The sequence below is a fragment of the Coregonus clupeaformis genome, chromosome 27 (assembly GCF_020615455.1).
Source record: "Coregonus clupeaformis isolate EN_2021a chromosome 27, ASM2061545v1, whole genome shotgun sequence".
In the NCBI taxonomy this organism is placed as follows: Eukaryota; Metazoa; Chordata; class Actinopteri; order Salmoniformes; family Salmonidae; genus Coregonus; species Coregonus clupeaformis.
The window spans coordinates 13945631-13970160 of record NC_059218.1 but is presented as its reverse complement, the minus strand read 5'-3'; the positions used below and the strand labels follow the sequence as shown (position 1 = coordinate 13970160).

The 24530-nt window shown below is 47.3% G+C and overlaps 1 protein-coding gene across 2 annotated transcripts in view; it reads right to left on the bottom strand.

Annotated features, from left to right (window-relative positions):
• Nucleotides 1-24530, bottom strand: part of LOC121541398 (mitogen-activated protein kinase kinase kinase 1-like) — a 124694-nt gene that overhangs the window by 5036 nt on the left and 95128 nt on the right. For both annotated transcript variants that reach the window (XM_041850385.2, XM_045208055.1), the window contains exons 14-19: nucleotides 14309-15683; nucleotides 7605-7757; nucleotides 7021-7183; nucleotides 6440-6571; nucleotides 5823-5965; nucleotides 4671-4802 (exon numbers count right to left, since the gene is read on the bottom strand). In XM_041850385.2, coding sequence (XP_041706319.2) covers nucleotides 4671-4802; nucleotides 5823-5965; nucleotides 6440-6571; nucleotides 7021-7183; nucleotides 7605-7757; nucleotides 14309-15683 — 2098 coding nt within the window. The remainder of the gene's footprint in view (nucleotides 1-4670; nucleotides 4803-5822; nucleotides 5966-6439; nucleotides 6572-7020; nucleotides 7184-7604; nucleotides 7758-14308; nucleotides 15684-24530) is intronic.

Below are 24530 nucleotides of genomic sequence, written 5' to 3'. Positions count from 1 at the left end.
TTTTTGTCCTGAATACAAAGTGTTACATTTGGGGCAAATCCAATACAACACGTTACTGAGTACCACGCTCCATATTTTCAAGCATAGTGGCGGCAGCATGATGTTATGGGTATGCATGTAATTGTTAAGGACTGGGGATAAAAAAAATTAAGGAATGGAGGCAAAATCCTAGAGGAAAACCTGGTTCAGTCTGCTTTCCACCAGAAACTGGGAGATACATTCACCTTTCAGCAGGAGAATAACCTAAAACACAAGGCCAAATCTACACTGGAGTTGCTTACCAAGAAGACAGTGAATGTTCCTGAGTGGCCGAGTTGTTGTCTAGCAATGATAAACAACCAATTTAGCAATGATAAACAACCAATTTGACAGAGCTTGACAATTTTTTTAAATAATAATGGGCAAATGTTGCACAATCCAGGTGTGGAAAGCTGTTAGAGACTATTCCAGAAATATTCACAGCAGTAATCGCTGCCAAAGTGTCACACCCGGGCTCTGGGACTCTATATGTTGAGCCAGGGTGTGGTCATTCTATGTGTTGTATTTCTATGTCGGGAGTTCTGGTTGTTGTGTTTCTATGTTGGCCAGAGTGGCTCCCAATCAGAGGCAACGAGTGTCAGCTGTGGCTGGTTGTCTCTGATTGGGAGCCATATTTAAACTGTCTGTTTTCCCTTTGTGTTTGTGGGATCTTGTTCCTGTTGGGTGTTTCCGTTTTGGTTTGTTGCCGTGTCGGTTGTGTTGTACCGAGGACGTCACGTATCGTTTCTTGTTTTGTTCGTGCATTCATTCAATAAAGAAGTATGTTCGCAACTAACGCTGCGCATTGGTCTACTCCATACGACGATCGTGACAGAAGATCCCACCATACCAGGACCAAGCAGCGTGTCCAGGAGCAGGCAGCCTGGACGTGGGAGCAGATCTTGGACGGGCAGGGGTCCTGGACCTGGGAGGAAATCCTGGCCGGGATGGATCGCCGGCCATGGAGGGAGACAGTAGAGGCGCGACGGAGAGAGGAGCAACGGCGTAATCAGTGTCGTCGTCGGACGGACGAGAGGCAACCCCAAAAAATTTTTAGGGGGGGGGCACAGGGCATGGATGACGGGGCTGACGGAGGCAGACAAGGGGCGAATTCAGAAGGCCACCAGGTTACGGGGGTCACTGGTCAAGGAAGGGAAGGAAGGTGTAGAGGCACGGCGAGAGGTACTGGGGTGTGTTACCAGTCCGGTCCGGCCCGTTCCAGATCCCGGTGTAGAGCCAGTGGTGTGTGTCCCCAGTACGGTCCGGCCTGTTCCTACCCCTCGCACCAAGTGTACGGTGCGCGTCGCCAGCCCGGCCCGGCCTGTTCCTGCCCCTCGCAAAAAGTGTACGGTGCGCGTCGCCAGCCCGGCCCGGCCTGTTCCTGCCCCTCGCACCGAGTGTACGGTGCGCGTCGCCAGCCCGGCCCGGCCTGTTCCTGCCCCTCGCACCAAGCCTACGGTGTGCGTCGCCAGCCCGGCCCGGCCTGTTCCTGCCCCTCGCACCAAGCCTACGGTGCGCGTCGCCAGCCCGGCCCGGCCTGTTCCTGCCCCTCGCACCAAGCCTACGGTGTGCGTCGCCAGCCCGGCCCGGCCTGTTCCTGCCCCTCGCACCAAGCCTACGGTGTGCGTCGCCAGCCCGGCCCGGCCTGTTCCTGCCCCTCGCACCAAGCCTACGGTGCGCGTCGCCAGCCCGGCCCGGCCTGTTCCTGCCCCTCGCACCAAGTGTACGGTGCGCGTCGCCAGCCCGGCCCGGCCTGTTCCTGCCCCTCGCACCAAGCCTACGGTGTGCGTCGCCAGCCCGGCCCGGCCTGTTCCTGCCACTCGCACCAAGCCAGGGGTGCGAGTCGTCAGCCCGGTAAGGCCTGTTCCTGCCACTCGCACCAAGCCAGGGGTGCGAGACGTCAGCCTGGTAAGGCCCGTTGCTGCTCCATGCACCAAGCCAGGGGTGCGTATCGTCAGCCCGGTCCGGCACGTTCCTGCTCCACGCACCAAGCCAGGGGTGCGCGTCGTCAGCCTGGTAAGGCCCATTCCTGCTCCACGCATCAAGCCAGGTGTACGTATCGTCAGCCCAGTTCGGCCCGTTCCTGCTCCACGCACCAAGCCAGGGGTGCGCATCGTCAGCCCGGTCCGGTCCGTTCCTGCTCCACGCACCAAGCCAGGGATGCGCGTCGTCAGCCTGGTAAAGCCCATTCCTGCTCCACGCACCAAGCCAGGGGTGCGTATCGTCAGCCCGGTCCGGCCAGTGTCTGCACCACGCACCAAGCCAGGGGTGCGCATCGTCAGCCCGGTCCGGTCCGTTCTTGCTCCATGCACCAAGCCAGGGGTGCGCGTCGTCAGTCCGGCACAACCCGTGCCTGGGTCACCGGTGCCTGATCAGGTACCGGTCGGCTGCTCCACACCGGAGCTGAAGCTATCCGCTCCTACTATGTCCAGTTCAGCTCCAGCCAGCGGGGCCAGATCGGACCAGGGGGGATTGGGGGGATTATTGGAGGGTGGTGGGCAAGCCCGGAGCCAGAACCGCCGCCGAGGAGGAATGCCCACCCAGCCCTCCCCTGTTTGGTTCTAGTTGAGGCGCGGTCGCAGTCCGCGCCTTTAGGGGGGGGTACTGTCACACCCGGGCTCTGGGACTCTATATGTTGAGCCAGGGTGTGGTCATTCTATGTGTTGTATTTCTATGTCGGGAGTTCTGGTTGTTGTGTTTCTATGTTGGCCAGAGTGGCTCCCAATCAGAGGCAACGAGTGTCAGCTGTGGCTGGTTGTCTCTGATTGGGAGCCATATTTAAACTGTCTGTTTTCCCTTTGTGTTTGTGGGATCTTGTTCCTGTTGGGTGTTTCCGTTTTGGTTTGTTGCCGTGTCGGTTGTGTTGTACCGAGGACGTCACGTATCGTTTCTTGTTTTGTTCGTGCATTCATTCAATAAAGAAGTATGTTCGCAACTAACGCTGCGCATTGGTCTACTCCATACGACGATCGTGACACAAAGGTGCTTCTACAAAGTATTGACTTAGGGGTGTGAATACGTACAGTGCTTTCAGAAAGTATTCAGAGCCCTTTACTTTTTCCACATGTTGTTACATTACAGCCTTATTCTAAAATGGATTAAATAAAAAAAAGATCCTCAGCAATCTACACACAATACCCCATAATGACAAAGTGAAAACAGGTTTTAGGAAATTTTTGCAAATGTATTACATATAAAAAACAGAAATACATTATTTACATAAGTATTCAGACCCTTTGCTATGAGACTCGAAATTGAGCTCAGGTGCATCTTGTTTCCATTGATCATCCTTGAGATGTTTCTAAAACTTGATTGGAGTCCACCTGTGGTAAATTCAATTGATTGGACATGATTTGGAAAGGCACACACCTGTCTTTATAAGGTCCCACAGTTGACAGTCCATGTCAGAGCAAAAACCAAGCCATGAGGTCGAAGGAATTGTCCGTAGAGCTCCGAGACAGGATTGTTTGAGGAAACCTGGCACCATCCCTACGGTGAAGCATGGTGGTGGCAGAATCATGCTGTGGGGATGTTTATCAGCGGCAGGGACTGGGAGACTAGTCAGGATCGAAGCAAAGATGAATGGAGCAAAGTACAGAGAGATTCTTGATGAAAACCTGCTCCAGAGCGCTCAGGACCTCAGACTGGGCCGAAGGTTCACCTTCCAACAGGACAACGACCCTAAGCACACAGCCAAGACAACGCAGGAGTGGCTTTGTGACAAGTTTCTGAATGTCCTTGAGTGGCCCAGCCAGAGCCTGGACTTGAACCCAATCGAACATCTCTGGAGAGACATGAAAATAGCTGTGCAGGAATGCTCCCCATCCAACCTGACAGAGCTTGAGAGGATCTTTAGAGAAGAATGGGAGAAACTCCCCAAATACAGGCGTGCCAAGCTTGTAGCGTCATACCCAAGAAGACTTGAGGCTGTAATCACTGCCAAAGGTGCTTCAACAAAGTACTGATTAAAGGGTCTGAATACTTACGTAAACGTATATTTTTTATTTGTAATAAATTATCAAAAATTTATAAAAAGCTGTTTTTGCTTTGTCATTATGGGGTATTGTGTGGAGATTGATGAGGGGGAAAATAAACAATTTAATCAATTTTAGAATAAGGCTATAACCTAACAAAATGTGGAAAAAGTCAAGGGGTCTGAATACTTTCTGTATGTCTTTTACAACCATACGTGATTCTTTACAGCTATATGTGTGCTTTTTCAGCTGTATGTGTGTACATCAATCGATATAAAGTAATGTTGTGGCAGTATATCCTGTGAATTTGTTCAGTTCAAGCCTTACAAGCAGAGAGTGCCAACTCCATCTTTGTGGGTCGCATAGTCCATGATAATGCTAAATAGCAACAATAACATTTCTAGGATATTTCTGGTCCTGAAGACATATTGATCACATATCTAACTGAATGGACATGGTTTCCTTAAAATCCTAACTAATAATAATAATACTAATAATAATACTAATAATAATATATGCCCTTTAGCAGACGCTTTTATTCAAAGAGACTTATGGTCATGCGTGCATAAATTTTTCACATTGAGTGGCACCAGGAATCAAACTCACAACCCTGACATTTCAAGCGCATTGCTCTACCAACTGAGCCATACAGGACCCCACTACTTGTATTGACGGTACCTTGAATATGAGGGCCAGATGGTTGGAATGTTTCTCAGCGTTCCAGGGGGGCTTGGCACACGACATCTCGATGATGGCACAGCCCACACTCCACACGTCACAGCTCCGGCCGTACTGCTGCCCACGTAGCACCTACAGAGTCAACCATACACAGAAGGTATCAACATATGGACAAATACATGATGTTTATTGAATTTAAGTATTTAATGCACGCACCCACTACACAAGCACACTTAACTCTAATCCATTCATAGTCTTTAATGTGCAAATAGCAGCAGAACGGACTGAAATGGCAAGCCATTTTTTTACAGCACTTGTCTAGGTTTTGTTGTTGAGGAGTGGCATAGTTGCACAACAGACTTATTTTGGGTGGATGGACACATAACGTCAAACCAAAGGATGTGACTCGGCCAACGAGTTAAATGTATCACGGAGCCTCCCATTAAGTTTTGTTGCGTCTGTATTTAGTTGCCCTCTTTCTTCATTCTTTATCACATGACTATGGCTTCAATTAATTCTGAGGCGAAATATTGCTTTCTTACGTTTGGGGTAGGATATTTAAATGTCAATGGCTTCCGACAAAGCTTTTCTTCAACGGCGAAACCCAGCCGCCATTATGCAGGCCATTCAGAGTCACGTATCCGCTGAACTAAAGTGGATTTAGATTTCTCAGTAACTCCCAAATGAAAGAAAATTGTAATCCCTATTGAGAGCGGGCCCCCAGTCTGGACCCTTAATGCCTTGTTATCACTGTGGCTCCCAAAACTTTGTTTAATTAGGAGGGAGTTCAGCTGCTCAGGCCTACCACAGCACAGTATCCCAGTTCATTATCAGCATCCTCAGGGCCCTCTTCAAAATAAAACAGCCCCCACAGAAGGCTACTGCTTCTGCCGCTGTCTCTACTTTCTCTTTCAGAGCCTCTCCACAAACAGGATACAGAGGATTGAGGGGTTTTGATCTTAGGGCATTGGTTTAAGTGGCAGAATTTACTTGCTTTATGCCCGCAAGCTTCATGCCAGCCATCACTTGTACACAGTGTGTGTGTGTCTGAAATGCTCTATGGCTCTGGTCAAAAGTAGTGCACTATAAAGGCCTGGGAAGAGAACGCTAATTCTGACACAGATTTAGTCTCTCTCTCTCATCCATATGTACCTCGGGGGCCATGAAGGCGATGGTTCCCAGGAGTTGGCCTTGGAACTCCCCTGCTCCAGTGCCCTTAGAGGCCAGCCTGGCGGCAGCCCCGAAGTCGGCTATCCGCAGCCTCTGACCTGTGCTGTCAATCAGCAGGTTGGCACCTGGGGGAGAGAGATAGAGTGGAGTGGGGGAAGGATAGTTATTGAATGCCATAACAGGAGAGATAGGTGAGGTGTGTGAGTATAAGAAAGTGTGAGTGTGTGTGCATTTGTGTTTGGACTAGTTATAGTTAGTCTCTAGTTAGAGTTCTTCCTGACCTGTCCTGACCAGTAAAAATCCCAAGCCCTTATTATAGTAAGCCCCCACAGTCCCTAAAGTTCCACCCCAAAGCTAAAAGGTGGAACACATGAATGAGTGTGTGTGTGTCCTCGGTCTAGCACATAGGGGCTCACCATCCCCCCTCCTTCAGCCCTGAGACAGGCAGCACAATAGCAGCAGGGATTTCCTGTGTGCTGGAGGTCATTTGTGTGTGTGTGTGTGTGTGTGTGTGTGTGTGTGTGTGTGTGTGTGTGTGTGTGTGTGTGTGTGTGTGTGTGTGTGTGTTTGCGTGTGCATGTGCGTGTGTGTGCACTCACCTTTGATGTCTCTGTGGATGATCTGGTTCTCATGGAGGTAGGCCAGGCCTCGGAGCAGCTGCTCCGTGTAGTTGATGATCACAGCCTCCTTGAAGGCCCCGTACTTGTTCAAAAGATGGGACACACTCCCACCTGTACACAACAGAGAGAGGATCAACCATAGAAATAGAATGACTATAATCTAGTCATTCTATTTCTAAGGGAGCAACAAGTGTGATTGTTATAGGAGGGAGGACAATGCTTCATAGTAGGATAGGGTCAAACGTTACAATTCCTACTATGAAGTTCAACTTCTGGCATTTCTTAATTAGATACATTAAGTTATTGCTGCTGATACATATTCATCCCATGACTTGGTAGTTCACTCAATAGTAACAAAAGTTCAATTAATACTATCAATTTTGAAAAGTAAAAAAATATATAATGAATAATCATGTCACAAAGATTAAAATGCAGGAAACAAAAATTATATATATTTTTTAAAATGAACTAAATCAAACTGGATTGATTTGAACTGAACAAAGGATGAAAGCAGGAAACGTTTTTTCAACGTTGGATGTGTCATCATCAAAGGCCCTTACCTGCCATCCACTCCACCATCAGGTTGTAGTTGCTCTTCTCGCAGGTGGCCCCCAGCATGCGGATGATGTTGGGGTGGTTGAGGTGGGCCATCATCCGGATCTCCTCCCTCAGAGCCTCCACCACCTCCTCCTGCTCCGACGACGTGTTCCTCACATACGTCACCTAGATGGAGAGGACACACACACTCATGGTTATTAGGGGATGAGAGAGCTGGACATTCTTTTTAAGGGCTACATCTCAGTTTGATGTCACTAGTTAAAATTGAATCAACTCCGACATTGGAATCCCCAGTGTTTCTGCACCAGGGGACACAAGCCACAACCTGGGTGACAAAAGGGACCCATAGGCCCCACTTAGAAACAAGACCTAGCCCCCAATCCTAGACACTCCTGCAGATCCGAAATAATGTAATAGGTTTAGACAATATGGTAATAGCTCCTCCTTGCCCTCTGAACGGCTAGGATGAATTTATCAATTTCTATCATATCAACAGGAGTGAATAGGGGTTGTTTGGAATTCAGCATAGGAAAATCAGCCCTAGGATAGGATCTCTGATTGCCTTGTGTGTGTCTCCTCTTCTCACCTGTTTGACTGCCAGCAGGGTGCCAGTGCCCACGTCCTGGGCCTGGTAGCAGGAGGAGAAGGCCCCCAAGCCGATCTGCTGGCCCTTCAGCCACTCGTGGCCCTCCCTGTAGGGCTGCTTTGCTTTGGTAAGGCCAGGCAGAGTCTCTGGGGTCTGGGGAACCATAGAAGACATCATGTCAGTATGCCATCCCATACCAGGTCAGGATACAATGTTGTGGAACACTCAGGTAGATAGATGTTATGTAGAACAAACATTTATGACCTGTAGCCAGGAATCACGTCAGCTCTATTTATGACGTTTCTATCTGCAACGTTTCACGTCTGTCGACTGAACGTGGCCTAGGCCTATTGCCTATACACATACAGGTAACTGCCAAAATAAAGGAACACCAACATGAAGTGTCTTAATAGGACGTTGGGCCACCATGAGCCAGAACAGCTTCAATGCACCTTGGCATAGATTCTACAAGTGTCTGAAACTCTATTGGAGGGACGCAACACCATTCTTCCACGAGAAATTCCATAATTTGGTGTTTTATTGATGGTGGTGGAAAACGCTGTTTCAGGCGCCACTCCAGAATCTCCCATAAGTGTCCAATTAGGTTGATATCTGGTGACTGAGACAGCCATTGTAAAAACGGCCAGCTTCAGTCAGCTATTTAGTGCTTTCTACATAGGCAGTTCAGCCTCCTATTCACAAGACCCAAACTTCTTTAGTTCTTATCGGTCAAGGTCACGCCAGTCAGTATTATGTTAGCCTATCAGTAGTTAGTATTCACGGGACTTTCAATGTAGCACAAGCAGGGCAGAAACGTGCTTTCAGTCAGAAACGTACTTTCACCATCCTGACAGCATTTCATGGTTTCCCTCCTACTACTCTTTCTCCTACGGTCACAATACCTTTGCTGTCTGACATTTTATTGTGCGTGCATCTAAAAGTGCCTTAAGATGTTTACGTCTTGTTGTTTTCGGAGCTCAAGATTGCCTATTGTTATAACTACCGTTTGTATTGAGGTTGTTAGATAGCTTGCGGTCTCGCTAGCGTTAGCTCTAGCATTAACATTTGTATTCAGAATGTATTAGGACTTAGAATGCATCCTAGCGAGTACCCATTTGTTAGCATTTCTCATGCATGGTGCTATGCTATATTATTTGTGTATATCGCTCATGCTATATTTAATTAAGCAATAATGCACGAGGGGGTGTGGTATATGGCCAATATATCACGGCTAATGGCTGTTCTTAAGCACAACGCAACGCCTGGATACAGCCCTTAGATGTGGTATATTCGTCATATATCACAAACCCCGGAGGTGCCTTATTGCTATTATAAATTGGTTACCAATGTACTTAGAGCAGTAAAAATAAATGTTTTGTCATACCCGTGGCATATGGTCTGATATACCACGTCTGTCAGCCAATCAGCCTTCAGGGCTCGAACCACCCAGTTTATAATCTGGGTTATATTCTGGTTATATTCTGTAGACATTTCTACATTGCTGTATTTGCTATACATTTGTTTATGTACAAGACCTCTAGCTTATGGAGCCTTTTTACTAGTTCATTTATGCAAGGCCTTATTACAATGTTGTATGCTAGCTTGTACTTTCATGTCATGCATATCAGTGCTACAGCCGAAGTGTATTTATTATTTATTTTCAGAACCACAATCATTGTCAGTCACAAATCAGACTCAGAGTGGTCTTGGATGTATGTGTGTGTGTGTGTGTGGATTATCATTAAACCCCCTTAAACTGGAAATACGGTCTCCTCGTTGTTCTGGATGGACATTGCTGTAGTATTTGTATTTTGTATTTATTATGGACCCCCATTAGGGGCGGCCCTCTCTTGGCATGTTTGTTGTGGTGCCATATTCTTTCAATTTTTTAATAATGGATTTAATGGTGCTCCGTGGGATGTTCAAAGTTTCTGATATTTTTTTATAACCCAACCCTGATCTGTACTTCTCCACAACTTTGTCCCTGACCTGTTTGGAGAGCTCCTTGGTCTTCATGGTGCCGCTTGCTTGGTGATGCCCCTTGCTTAGTGGTGTTGCAGACTCTGGGGCCTTTCAGAACAGGTGTATATATACTGAGATCATGTGACACATAGTTTGCACACAGGTGGACTTTATTTAACTAATTATGTGACTTCTGAAGGTAATTGGTTGCACCAGATCTTATGTTATGGGCTTCATAGCAAAGGGGGTGAATACATATACACACACTACTTTTCCGTTATCTATTTTTTTGATTTTTTTTTTAAACAAGTAATTTTTTTTCATTTCACCTCACCAATTTTGATTATTTTGTGTATGTCCATTACATGAAATCCAAATAAAAATCCATTAAAAATTACAGGTTGTAATGCAACAAAATAGGAAAAATGCCAAGGGGGATGAATACTTTTGCAAGGCACTGTAATTTATCTTTGTTTCATAGTGTAGTTTCTTGTTCTTTTTATTCAATTTAGTCACATGATTTCTCAATTTGCAGTACGTTTGACAATCGGTTGTGCAGCCAGACTTCTTTGCCATTTATTTTGCCTCATCCCTCTCAACCATAATATTTTTAAATTCCTCATTAATCCACGGGGATTTAACCGTTTTTACAGTCATTTTCTTAAAGGGTGCATGCTTATTAGTAACTGGTATAAGCAATTTCATAAGTGCAGCGTCTGGTTGCTTCTCATTACACACCACAGACCAACAAATATTATTTACATCAACAACATAGGAATAACTACAAAACGTATTGTATGACCTCTTATAAACTATATTAGGCCCAGCCTTTGGAACTTCTGTTTTCCTAGATATGGCTACCATATTGTGATCACTACATCTGATGGATTTGGATAATGCTTTCATGCTAATTTCCGCAGCATTACTGATATTATGTTTTTATGGTGTAATGATGTAATGTCATAGTATCGTGGGGAACAGGTTAGAGTTACTAGATAAGTGGTTAGGAGACAGAAAGTCTACATTCCATTATGTCAAAGGAGATTACTGATGTTTAGGATAGCATGATTGTTGGACAGGATATATTGACTTGGGGCAAAGGGTAATAACAACAGAGAAAGGGAGTGCCTACAGTGAGGTAAAAAAGTATTTGATCCCCTGCTGATTTTGTACGTTTGCCCACTGACAAAGACATGATCAGTCTATATTTTTAATGGTAGGTTTATTTGAACAGTGAGAGACAGAATAACAACAACAAAAATCCAGAAAAACGCATGTCAAAAATGTTATAAATTGATTTGCATTTTAATGAGGGAAATAGGTATTTGACCCCTCTGCAAAACATGACTTAGTACTTGGTGGCAAAACCCTTGTTGGCAATCACAGAGGTCAGACGTTTCTTGTAGTTGGCCACCAGGTTTGCACACATCTCAGGAGGGATTTTGTTCCACTCCTCTTTGCAGATCTTCTCCAAGTCATTAAGGTTTCGAGGCTGACGTTTGGAAACTCGAACCTTCAGCTCCCTCCGCAGATTTTCTATGGGATTAAGGTCTGGAGACTGGCTAGGCCACTCCAGGACCTTATTGTGCTTCTTCTTGAGCCACTCCTTTGTTGCCTTGGCCGTATGTTTTGGGTCATTGTCATGCTGGAATACCCATCCACGACCCATTTTCATTGCCCTGGCTGAGGGAAGGAGGTTCTCACCCAAGATTTGACGGTACATGGCCCCGTCCATCGTCCCTTTGATGCGGTGAAGATGTCCTGTCCCCTTAGCAGAAAAACACCCCCAAAGCATAATGTTTCCACCTCCATGTTTGACGGTGGGGATGGTGTTCTTGGGATCATAGGCAGCATTCCTCCTCCTCCAAACACGGCGAGTTGAGTTGATGCCAAAGAGCACGATTTTGGTCTCCTCTGACCACAACACTTTCACCCAGTTCTCCTCTGAATCATTCAGATGTTCATTGGCAAACTTCAGACGGCCCTGTATATGTGCTTTCTTGAGCAGGGGGACCTTGCGGGCGCTGCAGGATTTCAGTCCTTCACGGCGTAGTGTGTTACCATTTGTTTTCTTGGTGACTATGGTCCCAGCTGCCTTGAGATCATTGACAAGATCCTCCCGTGTAGTTCTGGACTGAATCCTCACGTTCTCATGATCATTGCAACTCCACGAGGTGAGATCTTGCATGGAGCCTCAGGCCGAGGGAGATTGACAGTTCTTTTGTGTTTCTTCCATTTGCGAATAATCGCACCAACTGTTGTCACCTTCTCACCAAGCTGCTTGGCGATGGTCTTGTAGCCCATTCCAGCCTTGTGTAGGTCTACAAGCTTGTCCCTGACATCCTTGGAGAGCTCTTTGGTCTTGGCCATGGTGGAGAGTTTGGAATCTGATTGATTGATTGCTTCTGTTGACAGGTGTCTTTTATTCAGGTAATAAAATGAGATTAGGAGCACTCCCTTTAAGATTGTGCTCCTAATCTCAGCTCGTTACCTGTATAAAAGACACCTGGGAGCCAGAAATCTTTCTGATTGAGAGGGGGTCATATACTTATTTCCCTCATTAAAATGCAAATCAATTTATAACATTTTTGACATGCATTTTTCAGGATTTTTTTGTTGTTATTCTGTCTTTTGTGTAGATCCTTTAACCATGTATTGCTACCACTGTATCATCAAAGGTATTATCTAAGTGAGTTTCAGAGATTGTCAGAATACAAATGTCATCTATTACTAGCAAATTATTAATTTCATTAACCTTGTCTCTTAAGCTACATATGTTCATGTGGGCTATTTTTTAGCACTTTTCTGGGATGCTTGATTGTTTTTATTGCTTTACTGGGAAGTTTAGCAGATGTAGACATGCTCAGGTTATTTATGTTAGTGCAGGGTGCGCTGCACACAGTGCACTTCCTGCTAGGGCACACCGCCTCAGTGCTAACATTATAACTCTGGTTCATAGGCACATGATTACTGCAAACAATAGCTGTAGGATCAGCAGAGGCATTCAGGGAAGTAAGAGGGACATAAATTAGGTTACTTACATTGTGTCTTCCAGCGTCCCTGGGATAATGTACATTTGCTGAAGCATTATGACAAATCAGCGACACAATGGTATGGATTAAATGAGCTGGGCTTGGTTCATTGATAAGTCATTGTCTCAACGCTGACGTATAATGCTGTGAAAGGATCCAGGAACCCAAATGATTTGGGTGGATCCCATCCTCCTTATAATACGAGCTTTGTTTCCAATAGGTATCAAAATTGTCAATAAATGTTACACCCACAGAGCTGCAATAGTCTCGTAGCCAGTTATGGAGGGCTAAAAGTATATCGAACCATTCAATGCCACAATTTAGGGAAGGCAGAGGGCCAGATATTTTGGGGCGTTTGTTGGTGTCAAGTAGAGACCCAATCAGGTCCTTAAAATCCATCTTCAGCTCTTCTGAGCTGCCCTTCATAGTGTCATTGAATCCCACATGAACTATGATAGACTCTAATTTCCTGATGCTGGTTTAAAATGTTTGGGAGCAGCTTATTGATGTCCTGTACTCGTGCTTTTGTAAAGTTTTTGCTTCAGGGACTGAGACATTTCTCACCATTGAACTGCCCAATACAACGGCCGGCCGGAGAAAGGAATCGAGAAATCCGCCCATTCCCACCCCTCACACAATTCGTTGAGCTTTTCACGGGCCCACGAGTAGCAGGATAGCATAAGCCCACTGTTCCTGCCGATAGGTCGAGACCTCCCACAGCAGTGGTTACTACCGGCCTGGAAGTCAGCACCTGAGTTTTCTATCTATTTGAATGGTCCTTCGATTTTGTAACCAACCAATACTTTTCAGCCATGGCATATGGTTTACATCGTTTTCATGCTGCTCAAACTATTCAGTGACCACTCGTGCCCTGTGGATTAGGGCATTGTCATCCTATGGGAGCATAGCCATGGTAGCCAAAATAATGGCATGCCCAGCATTTTATACATGACCATAAGCATGATGGGATGTTAATTGCTTAATTAACTCAGGAACCACACCTGTGTGGAAGCACCTGCTTTCAGTATACTTTGTATCCCTCATTTACTCAAGCGTTTCCATTATTTTAGAAGTTACCTGTACATGCTGTGGGTTAGAATTTTTTGGGCTTGGTGGGGGATACTATTTGTAAATCATGGTTTATTTAAGCAATAAGGCCCGAGGGGGTGTGGTATATTGGCCAATATACCACGGCTAAGGGCTGTTCTTGTCCGTGGCATATTGGCCATATACCACAACCCTGAGGTGCCTTATTGCTATTATAAACTGGTTACCAACCTAAATAAAACAGTAAGCAAGTATTTTTGTGTCATACCCGTGGTATATTGTCTGATATTCACACGGCTGAAATGCTGTTTCAACCAATCAGCATCCAGGACCCAAACTACCTGGTTTATAATATGGTTTAGCAGTCAACAGGTTGATATGTATGATAAGATTCAGATGTAGGCTATGAGCTTTGGTGTAACAATGTTCAATGTTCTCTACTCATCTGCCAGTTATTATGTCTACTCGGCCTTGTATTGTTATGGTAAAACATTTGTTGAGTCTAAACCTTTATCAGTAAATTTCCCGGACCTGGACTAAGAAGCATGCTTAATGAAGATTCTCAGTTCAAAGTATTTCTTTGTCCAGTTTTACGCTAAATCTGTGTCTGGAAAACCGGCCTTATAGGTACATAAGTTCCTGAGGGTGTTTTAATTAACTCACATCTGCCTGGACGATGATGCAGTCCTGGTCCTTGTCCACTTGTAGCTGGGGGATGACGGGCAGCGCATCCTGTGACTCCGACATGGCCATGACCACGGCCAGCGCCTCTTCCTCCTCCGCCTCCATCTTCTCCTTGCACTTCTGGTGCTGCGTCACGTCCTCGCTGTACGTCCCGACAGCTCCCCCTTCCCCTAGCACGTCCCCGACCCACTCTGGCGACAGCACGGCCACCTCCGACTGGAAGGTGACGGTTGTGGCGTAGCCGGCTGCCGACATGGAGGCTTCCAGGAGGTCTTCCATGGAGGAATTGAGCTCGGCCGAGGCGTCCAGGCCGCGGAACTTCTCCTCCACGGGGGTGAAGCAGCTGTCCTCGCTGGTGATGAGGGTGGTGGCTCCCCCCATGTGGCCTCCTGTGGAGAGGCCTTCACCTCCGGAGGCACTGGTAGAAATGCTGGCCAACTCTCCCTGGAGGTCCAGCTTCATGCTGTTCTTGGAGGCTCTTGGGGTGGGCGGGGTGCAGAGGGCCTTGGCCCTCTCGGAGGTGGTGGGTCGGGAGGGCTTTGGTCTGTGGATCTGGCTGGAGGGGAGGGGTCGGGCCTGGGTGAAGCAGGGGGAGGGGAGATGCTTCTCGGGGTCCTTGCTGCTGCAGGGCTTCTGCTGGGGGAACCTGCGCTGGGTGCCGGGGGAGCAGGAGGAGGCAGAAGATGCCAGCTTGCTGGGGACGAAGCTCTGGGGTTGGGGTTTGGGACTGCTGTCAGGACCCGGGAAGGAGGTGGAGGGCGAGGGGAGGCTGGGGGCTTGTCTGGAAGAGGGGGAGTTCAGGCACTGGCTACGTGCCCGAACGGGGGGCTTTGGGTGCTCGGCCGGGGCCCCACCGCACGCGGAAGCTGCCATATTGGGATGCCCGGTGTTAGACGAAATGGCCGCTAACCTCTCAGTAATATCCTCAGGACTCGCTCCCACCTTGCCAAAGCAACCTCTCCCTCCCTTTCCGCTGGCTAGCTGAACCGTATGCGTTGGTGTGTTGCTCTCGGTCACGTTGGGCGAGTTCTGAGGTGTGGAGGGCTCCATGAAGGCGGCGCTGGCCTGTTCGTGTGCCTCGCTGGCGCTGTGCTCCATGCTCTCCAGGCCCAGGTTGATGGCGTCCAGGATGTCCATCTCCTCGGCGATGGCAAGCAAGCGGCGGCGCATGCGGGCGTAATGCGTGGAGCTGGTGACGCTCAGCATATCCAGGAGTTTGACGAAGACGTGCGGCACGCGGGCCACCATGCGCGCGGCGCTCAGGAAGATGCGGCGAGACAGCTTACCCACCATGGAGTGGGAGTTGTCGATGGACTGCAGCGCGAAGCTCAGCAGAGGAAGCAGCTTCTGATACCTGGAGAGAGGAGAAGGACAACTTAAAAGGCTGTGTCTCAAATGACTCCCTATTCCCTAGAGAGTGTACAATTTTTTTCAATTAATGAACTGTGTGAGATACAAATGTATGATTCAAGAAAGTGTTTTCCAGAATGGAGAGTGGTTATGATTATTTATTCTTACTTGTAAAAAAGATTTTGAATTTCCATAATGCCACCAACATTACAAATAGCCCAAACTACTGAATAACAAGCTACAAATCAGGAAACCATTTCTAATAAAGTTTGAGGTGTTTATTAAAAGGCCCATACAATATATAATAGAACCTTAGGAGCCTGACAATGAACATTTAGATTAATGGACCAGGTCGTGTCAAAGGCTACGCACTCCAGTCTAAAAGGTCTTGACCTTGTCTCGGTGGTCGAGGAAAAACCAGGCTATACCTACTCAGTGGCCTTGTGGTTAGAGTGTCCGCCCTGAGATTGGGAGTTCGATTCCCGGCTGAGTCATACCAAAGACTGTAAAAAATTGGACCCGATGCGCCTAGAGGAGCGGCAGGTGGCGCTATTTTAACTCACGTTAGGCTGTTAACCATGTCCAATCACCATCTCCATGGCCATGTTTCAAAAGCCAATCATGTATTGGTTCTCATTCTTTGGAAAAAGGACACAGCCTCACACCACTCCATCTTTTGAACAATGGAGGGGTGTGACGCTATTGGATGACTCAGCCAACCACTTGGGGAAAAAAGAGCGATGTCCAGACGATCGAGACAGAACTGTAGCTAGCTAGCTAGCCAACCTTCTCCAACTTTCTCCTGGACTATCAGCTTTTCATACCACAAGGTAAGATTAAAAACATGAATTATACTGCAATGGTGATATTAACCAGAGCCAACTTGTTTTCCAACGGTATCATTTAAATAGCAACTGCTAACATGTGGCTATCAATACCTGCTGCTTAGCTTAGCTGCCTGACAAGCTAGCTAGCTAGCATGGTAACAGTACAGTAAAGTTAGAGTAGCTCTCATTTTCATAGGTAAGAGAACTGTCCAAGTAAAATAGTGGCAACGCATCACTAGTTTCCATTTAGACTCTGCTGTACTCCAGTCCTTTTTATCTTCTTTCTACAATTAAGGGCTTGATTCAATCAGATCCAGCATTAACCCAAGGTTGCGCTTGTGTGTCACAAACCACTCCCTTCCTTCCCACTGGGCACACACTGGTTGAATCAACTTTGTTTCCACATCAATGTAATGAAATTACGTTGAACCAACGTGGAATAGACGTTGAATTGATATCTGTACCCAATGGGATGTGATGTACACTGAACGAAAATATAAACGCAACATGTAAAGTGTTGGTCCCATGTTTCATGAGCTGAAACAAAAGATCCCAGAAATGTTTAATACGCACAAAAAGCTTATTTCTCTCAAATGTTGTGCACAAATGTGTTTACATCCCTGTTAGTGAGCATTTCTCCTTTGCCAAGATAATAATAATATAATATAATATGCCATTTAGCAGACGCTTTTATCCAAAGCGACTTACAGTCATGTGCGCATACATTTTTACATATGGGTGGTCCCGGGGATCGAACCCACTACCCTGGCGTTACAAGCGCCGTGCTCTACCATGTGGCATATCAAGAAGCTGATTAAACAGCATGATCATTACATAGCCGCCTCCAATGTTGTTTTAGAGAATTTGGCAGTACGTCCAACCGGCCTCACAACCGCAGACCACGTGTATGGCGTCGTGTGGGTGAGCGGTTAGCGGATGTCAACATTGTGAACAGAGTGCCCTATGGTGGCAGTGGGGTTATGGTATGGGCACGCATAAGCGACAGACAGCGAACACAATTGCAATTTATCGATGGCAATTTGAATGCAGAGATACCGTGACGAGATCCTGAGGCCCTTTGTCGTGCCATTCATCTGCCGCCATCAACTCATGTTTCAGCATGATAATGCACGGCTTGGGCTGTTGCGGTGACAGTATTACCGCCACACCGTAAATGTCCATGTGACCATTGAGTAACAGTAATCTTCTTTTATGCACTCTGGACATGCCTTTGTTGTCACACCCTGATCTGTTTCACCTGTCTTTGTGATTGTCTCCACCCCCCCTCCAGGTGTCGCCCATCTTCCCCATTATCACAAGAGTATTTATACCTGTGTTCTCTGTTTGTCTGTTGCCAGTTCGTTTTGTTTCGTCAAGCCTACCAGCGTTTTTCCCCTGCTCCTGTCTTTCTCAAATTCCTGTTTTCTAGTTTTCCCGGTTTTGACCATTCTGCCTGCCCTGACCCTGAGCCTGCCTGCCGTTCTGTACCTTGTCACACCACCCTGGATTATTGACCTCTGCCTGCCCTGACCCTGAGACTGCCTGCCATTCTGTACCTATTGGACTCTGATCTGGATTACTGACCTCTGCCTGCCCTTGACCTGTCATTTGCCTGCCCCCTGTTTTTGTAATAAACTTTTGTTACTTCGACACTGTCTGCATCTGGGTCTTCTCCTGAAACGTGATAGTACAAACTGGCCATGACTGACCCAACAGACTCAGACCAGCTCTGCAACGCCATCTCTTCCCAAGGAGCCACCATTGGAAGGCACGAGGAATTGCTTTGTGGTCTCATGGAAGGGTTCCAGACCTTGGCCGAACGCATTTAACACATTGCTGGAGCATTTCCGCAGGTTGTCTGTTAGGCAGCCTACCACAATGGCACTCAGTTGGGGAGTAGGGAAGCAGGTCCGGGAGGCGCAGCGGGGGGGCAGATAACCGGATGTCTGTTCCTGACGCTTTCCGCTCCACGGTCCAGACTTGCCTGCCACCCGCCTGCCACCCGGGCTCCCTTCGGACCCTGGCCTTTGTGCGACAACGCTTTTGATGGCCTACCGTGGTTCCTGACGTCTCCGCGTTCATCGCCGCCTCCACTTCATTCCTCTCCCCAAGCTAACCTCCGCCAAAGAGACGGCCCAGCTCATGGTGCATCACGTCTTCCGGATCCATGGACTCCCAGTGGACATGGTCTCCGACCGGGGTCCTCAGTTCTCGTCCCAGTTCTGGAAGGCGTTCTGCACACTCATTGGGTCATCGGCCAGCCTGTCCTCCGGTTTCAACCCTCAGTCCAACGGCCAGTCGGAGCGAGCCAACCAAGACCTGGAGACGACTCTGCGCTGCCTGGTCTCCGCCAACCCCACCACCTGGAGCCAGCAACTAGTGTGGGTTGAATACGCCCGCAACACCCTTCCCTGCTCTGCCACGGGTTCTCTGGGTTATCAGCCCCCGCTCTTCCCGGAGCAAGAGGTCGGCATACTCGACAACAAGCGGACCGCCACCGGACCCTGGCTCCCCGGTATTGTCTCGGGCAGAAGGTATGGCTGTCCACCCGAGATCTGCCCCTCCACGTGGAGTCCTGCAAAACTTTCCCCCCGGTTTATCGGCCCTTTCCCCATCTCCAAGATCATTAGCCCCTCTGCTGTTCATCTTCTGTTGCCCCGAACCCTCCGTATACATCCCACTTTTCATGTGTCTAGGCTCAAACCCATGTCTCACAGCCCTTTGTCTCTTGTCTCCTGGATTACTGATGTCTGCCTGCCCTTGACCTGTCGTTTGCATGCCCCCTGTTTTTGTAATAAACGTTTGTTACTTCGACACTGTCTGCATCTGGGTCTTACCCTGAAACGTGATATTTGTAGTACCCAACTTGCTAACTACCATCAGGTCCTAATGGCCTGGTACTCAGGGCTCTATTGTCCCTCTAACCACTCTGACATCAAAGGAAATGCGATCAAAAATCACATCAAACACTTATCATCAAAACACTAGCCCTATCATACTTTTAAAACTCACCTCACTGTGATGATACATTTGAAGAAAGAACTCCAACAGCAGGTTGAAACAGTGTAAAACATGGTTGTTGTGGATGTTGTTTCAAAGCCTAACACAACGAAATGGACAGTGCTTTCTAAGGTGATGATTAATTCAAACCTTAAATCAGTTTTATGTTTTTCTGGTATGCATATTAGAGCTTATGCATTGCCATATGAGTACAAGCCTAAAAAAAAACTGCCTACGGCATATTATGCATGGCAGAAAAACATACAACTCATTTAAGATGGTTTTGGTACATAATTAGTCTAGCCTATACTCCAAAATTAAACAAATTTGAGTAATCACTGTTGAGTGTGGAGTGTATTATTATGCATACTGGATGGACTGGTTACCTTATGCTATGCTCCAAAGAGTCTGGGAGAGAACGTATAGCCCTAGGCGATGCTGTTGGTTCATTGATTGTGCAGGGCTGCTTACAGTTAGTGTATAATTAGTGAATTTGTATTTGATTTTGAATAGGCTATTAATAGGACATTTTTTATCTTTTCATAATTAATTGACCGACAGCTATAAAGAATCGGTCACCACTATGCATTTCCATCTCCTCCTATCTCTCCTTTACTCCTGTCTTGAGCGCACAGACAGGCTGTCAACATTTTAATGAAATATGTTTTGTTGCGAAAACATGCTACGATTGATGTTCCCAAACATATTTCACTTGGTTTCCCAAACTAAGCACTGGGTAGCTGCAGGAACAATGTTGGAGAGCGCCCATGGCATACAGAGTTTGGGAGAATATCACCTATCGGGCAGCGAGAGCATGCTCATCAAACAGTGGTTGATGCATAGAGTGAAATAAGTGTTCTTATATTTATTTCTCAGCTGCTCATATTAAGCACATGCTCCGCTATAAAACCGAAGTAGCCTACAAAACAGACCGGCAGGAAAGAGCGCATCCTCCCTTCACTAGGCTATTGGAGTGCATACATATGACATGTATTTTTCCCCCTGTTCCTGTACCATTTGATAATGGTCCATTCTAAATCAAAAATAATTTAACATATTAGTAAAGACAAGATTAAATTGAGAATAGTCTGATGGGTGAAAATATGATAACTTGATGAGAGAATAGCTGTGCAGCCTGAGGCATGGAACAGAGCAAGCTGTTTTTGCTACTTTCTCAAATCATCAATAGCCTATAGTCGCACCATGCAGCCCATACAGTGGGGGAAAAAAGTATTTAGTCAGCCATCAATTGTGCAAGTTCTCCCACTTAAAAAGATGAGAGAGGCCTGTAATTTTCATCATAGGTACACGTCAACTATGACAGACAAATTGAGAAAAAAAATTCCAGAAAATCACATTGTAGGATTTTTTATGAATTTATTTGCAAATTATGGTGGAAAATAAGTATTTGGTCACCTACAAACAAGCAAGATTTCTGGCTCTCACAGACCTGTAACTTCTTCTTTAAGAGGCTCCTCTGTCCTCCACTCATTACCTGTATTAATGGCACCAGTTTGAACTTGTTATCAGTATAAAAGACACCTGTCCACAACCTCAAACAGTCACACTCCAAACTCCACTATGGCCAAGACCAAAGAGCTGTCAAAGGACACCAGAAACAAAATTGTAGACCTGCACCAGGCTGGGAAGACTGAATCTGCAATAGGGAAGCAGCTTGGTTTGAAGAAATCAGCTGTGGGAGCAATTATTAGGAAATGGAAGACATACAAGACCACTGATAATCTCCCTCGATCTGGGGCTCCACGCAAGATCTCACCCCGTGGGGTCAAAATGATCACAGGAACGGTGAGCAAAAATCCCAGAACCACACTGGGGGACCTAGTGAATGACCTGCAGAGAGCTGGGACCAAAGTAACAAAGCCTACCATCAGTAACATACTACGCCGCCAGGGACTCAAATCCTGCAGTGCCAGACGTGTCCCCCTGCTTAAGCCAGTACATGTCCAGGCCCGTCTGAAGTTTGCTAGAGTGCATTTGGATGATCCAGAAGAGGCTTGGGAGAATGTCATATGGTCAGATGAAACCAAAATATTACTTTTTGGTAAAAACTCAACTCGTCGTGTTTGGAGGACAAAGAATGCTGAGTTGCATCCAAAGAACACCATACCTACCGTGAAGCATGGGGGTGGAAACATCATGCTTTGGGGCTGTTTTTCTGCAAAGGGACCAGGACGACTGATCCGTGTAAAGGAAAGAATGAATGGGGCCATGTATCGTGAGATTTTGAGTGAAAACCTCCTTCCATCAGCAAGGGCATTGAAGATGAAACGTGGCTGGGTATTTCAGCATGACAATGATCCCAAACACACCGCCCGGGCAACGAAGGAGTGGTTTCGTAAGAAGCATTTCAAGGTCCTGGAGTGGCCTAGCCAGTCTCCAGATCTCAACCCCATAGAAAATCTTTGGAGGGAGTTGAAAGTCCGTGTTGCCCAGGGACAGCCCCAAAACATCACTGCTCTAGAGGAGATCTGCATGGAGGAATGGGCCAAAATACCAGCAACTGTTAGGCCTACTGCTGCTAGGTAGCTCTCTCTCTGCTCTCCCCCTCCCCTCTGTCTGTCCTTGATTGCAGGAGTGAAGTCTGGTGTGCGGGAGTCAGGGTTCCAGCTGCAGCTCATTCACCATAATCACCTCAGCCTTTAAGACCCGGTCAAACTTTCCACTCATCGTCAGATCATAGTCAAGACAACCATGTTAGTCTCGCTGCCGACTCAACCTGTCTGTTTTCCCTCTTGTGTTTTTTGGACTGGTTATTTACTTTTTCTCCTGTGCCACAGATATTTGGAACCTGACTCCTGCCTCCGCTTCACTCCTGCCACCACCATCCTGCTCTCCACTATCGGGCCTCTCCTTTGGACTCACCACGGACACTAGGACATTACGGTACCACACCTGCCCTGACCTGGATCTGTACCCTCCCTGTAACCTGGACTTGCTCTTCCCCATTTATTGGAAACCTGGACTATTGAACATTATAATAAACCTGTTAAAACTTCTCTGGCTTGGTGTACTTGTCTGCATTTGGGTTCTATCCAGTTAAATCATAACAGTATGATCTGACCAACATGAACCCAGCAGACAGTAGCTCGGATACCACCCCAGAGTGCACTCAAATTTGGACTGCCATAGCCAATCAGGGCATTTTACTTGGCCAACATGATACCCTGTTTAAAACGATTGCTGAGGACAGTCAGGTGCTGCTTAATCAGGTTCAATTACTCTCCAATCAAGTATCTGCCCTTACTACCCCTTCAGCCCAGATCAGAGAGCCTTTTGTTCCTGCTCCAGAGCGCTATGACGGGAACATGGGAACCTGTGGCGATTTTTTTGACTCAATGCTCGTTAGTGTTTGAACAACAGCCCCTCACCTACGCCTCAGAAAGAGCCCGTATTGCCTACCTTATCAACTCTACTAGCGGTTCCGCTCGTGCCTGGGGATCCGCGGTCTGGGAGAGTCAGTCGGACATTTGCAACGCTTACGTTGCCTTCACCACGGAGATGAGGAAGGTTTTTGACCACCCCGTACGAGGCAAGGAGGCTGCGAAACAGCTGTTTTCTCTTCGGCAGGGGGCTCGTAGTGTGGCGGAGATGGCAGTGGAGTTTCGGACTTTAGCAGCAGTGAGTGGTTGGAATGACGAGGCATTACAAGGAGTGTTCATCAATGCTTTGTCTGAGACCTTAAAAGATGAATTGGTGTCATATGATGAATCGCCTACGCTGGATAATCTTATTTCACTCACTATCAGGTTGGATAATCGGATTCGGGAGCGCCGCCGGGAGAGGAGTGTTAGTTCCAAGCAACCTGTCTGTCATCAACAGACTCCTCCCTGCATCGTCTCTACGGAGAGAGCCGTGTCTTCCCGAGTCGATACGAGGAGGACTGAACCCGAAGCCATGGAGGTGGGTCGGGCACGGTTGTCCTCAGAGGAGCGTGCACGTCGTATTCAGGCTCGGGTCTGCCTGTATTGTGGAGAAGCTGGTCATTTCGTTCCTTCCTGCCCAGTTCGTCCGGGGAAAAGGGCCGGCTCATCATTTATGGGAGAAGTTTTGGTGAGCCGAGCAGCGGATTCTTCCTCTTCTCCCCGCATTCTGCTCCAGGCATCCCTCCAGTGGCAGTCCCAGAATTTCTCTGTTAGTGCGCTGATTGACTCTGGTGCCGACGAAAGCTTTTTGGATAGAGAGTGGGCTCAACAAATGGATTTGGAGACTGTTCCTATGGACTGTCCGCTGCAGGCTAAGGGTCTAAATGGACAATTGTTGACCCGCATTACCCATCAGACTGTTCCTGTTTGTCTTAGAGTGTCGGGAAATCATCAGGAGAACATTCAATTCCATATTATCGACTGCCCACAGACTCCCCTGGTCCTTGGTATCCCCTGGCTCATAAAAACACAATCCACACATTGATTGGGTGACAGGTAGCATTGTTTCATGGAGCACTTTTTGTCATGTGAATTGTTTGTGTTCTGCTCAGACTCCTGCCAGTACTGTGCCTCAACCTCCACTGGAGTCCATGGATCTTTCCGCTGTTCCTGACGTGTATCATGACCTGGCATCCGTTTTCTGCAAACACAGAGCTACTTCTCTTCCTCCTCACCGGCCTTACGACTGCGCCATTGACCTCCAGCCAGGAGCCCCGCTCCCCCAGCAGTCGCCTGTACAATCTCCCCGGCCGGAGACGGAGGCTATGGAGAACTACATTCGGGACTCCTTGGCGGCAGGTATTATGCGTCCTTCCTCGTCACCTGTAGGAGCGGGATTCTTTTTGTTGCTAAGAAGGATAAGACCCTCAGACCCTGTATTGATTACCGTGGACTTAACAACATCACCATTAAGAACAAGTATTCTCTGCCTTTGATTAATTCTGCTTTTCCCCTCCTTCATGGTGCTACCATCTTTACGAAACTGGATCTACGAAATGCGTATCACCTGGTGCGCATTCGTAAGGGTGATGAATGGAAGACTGCCTTCAACACACCCTTGGGACATTTTGAGTATCGGGT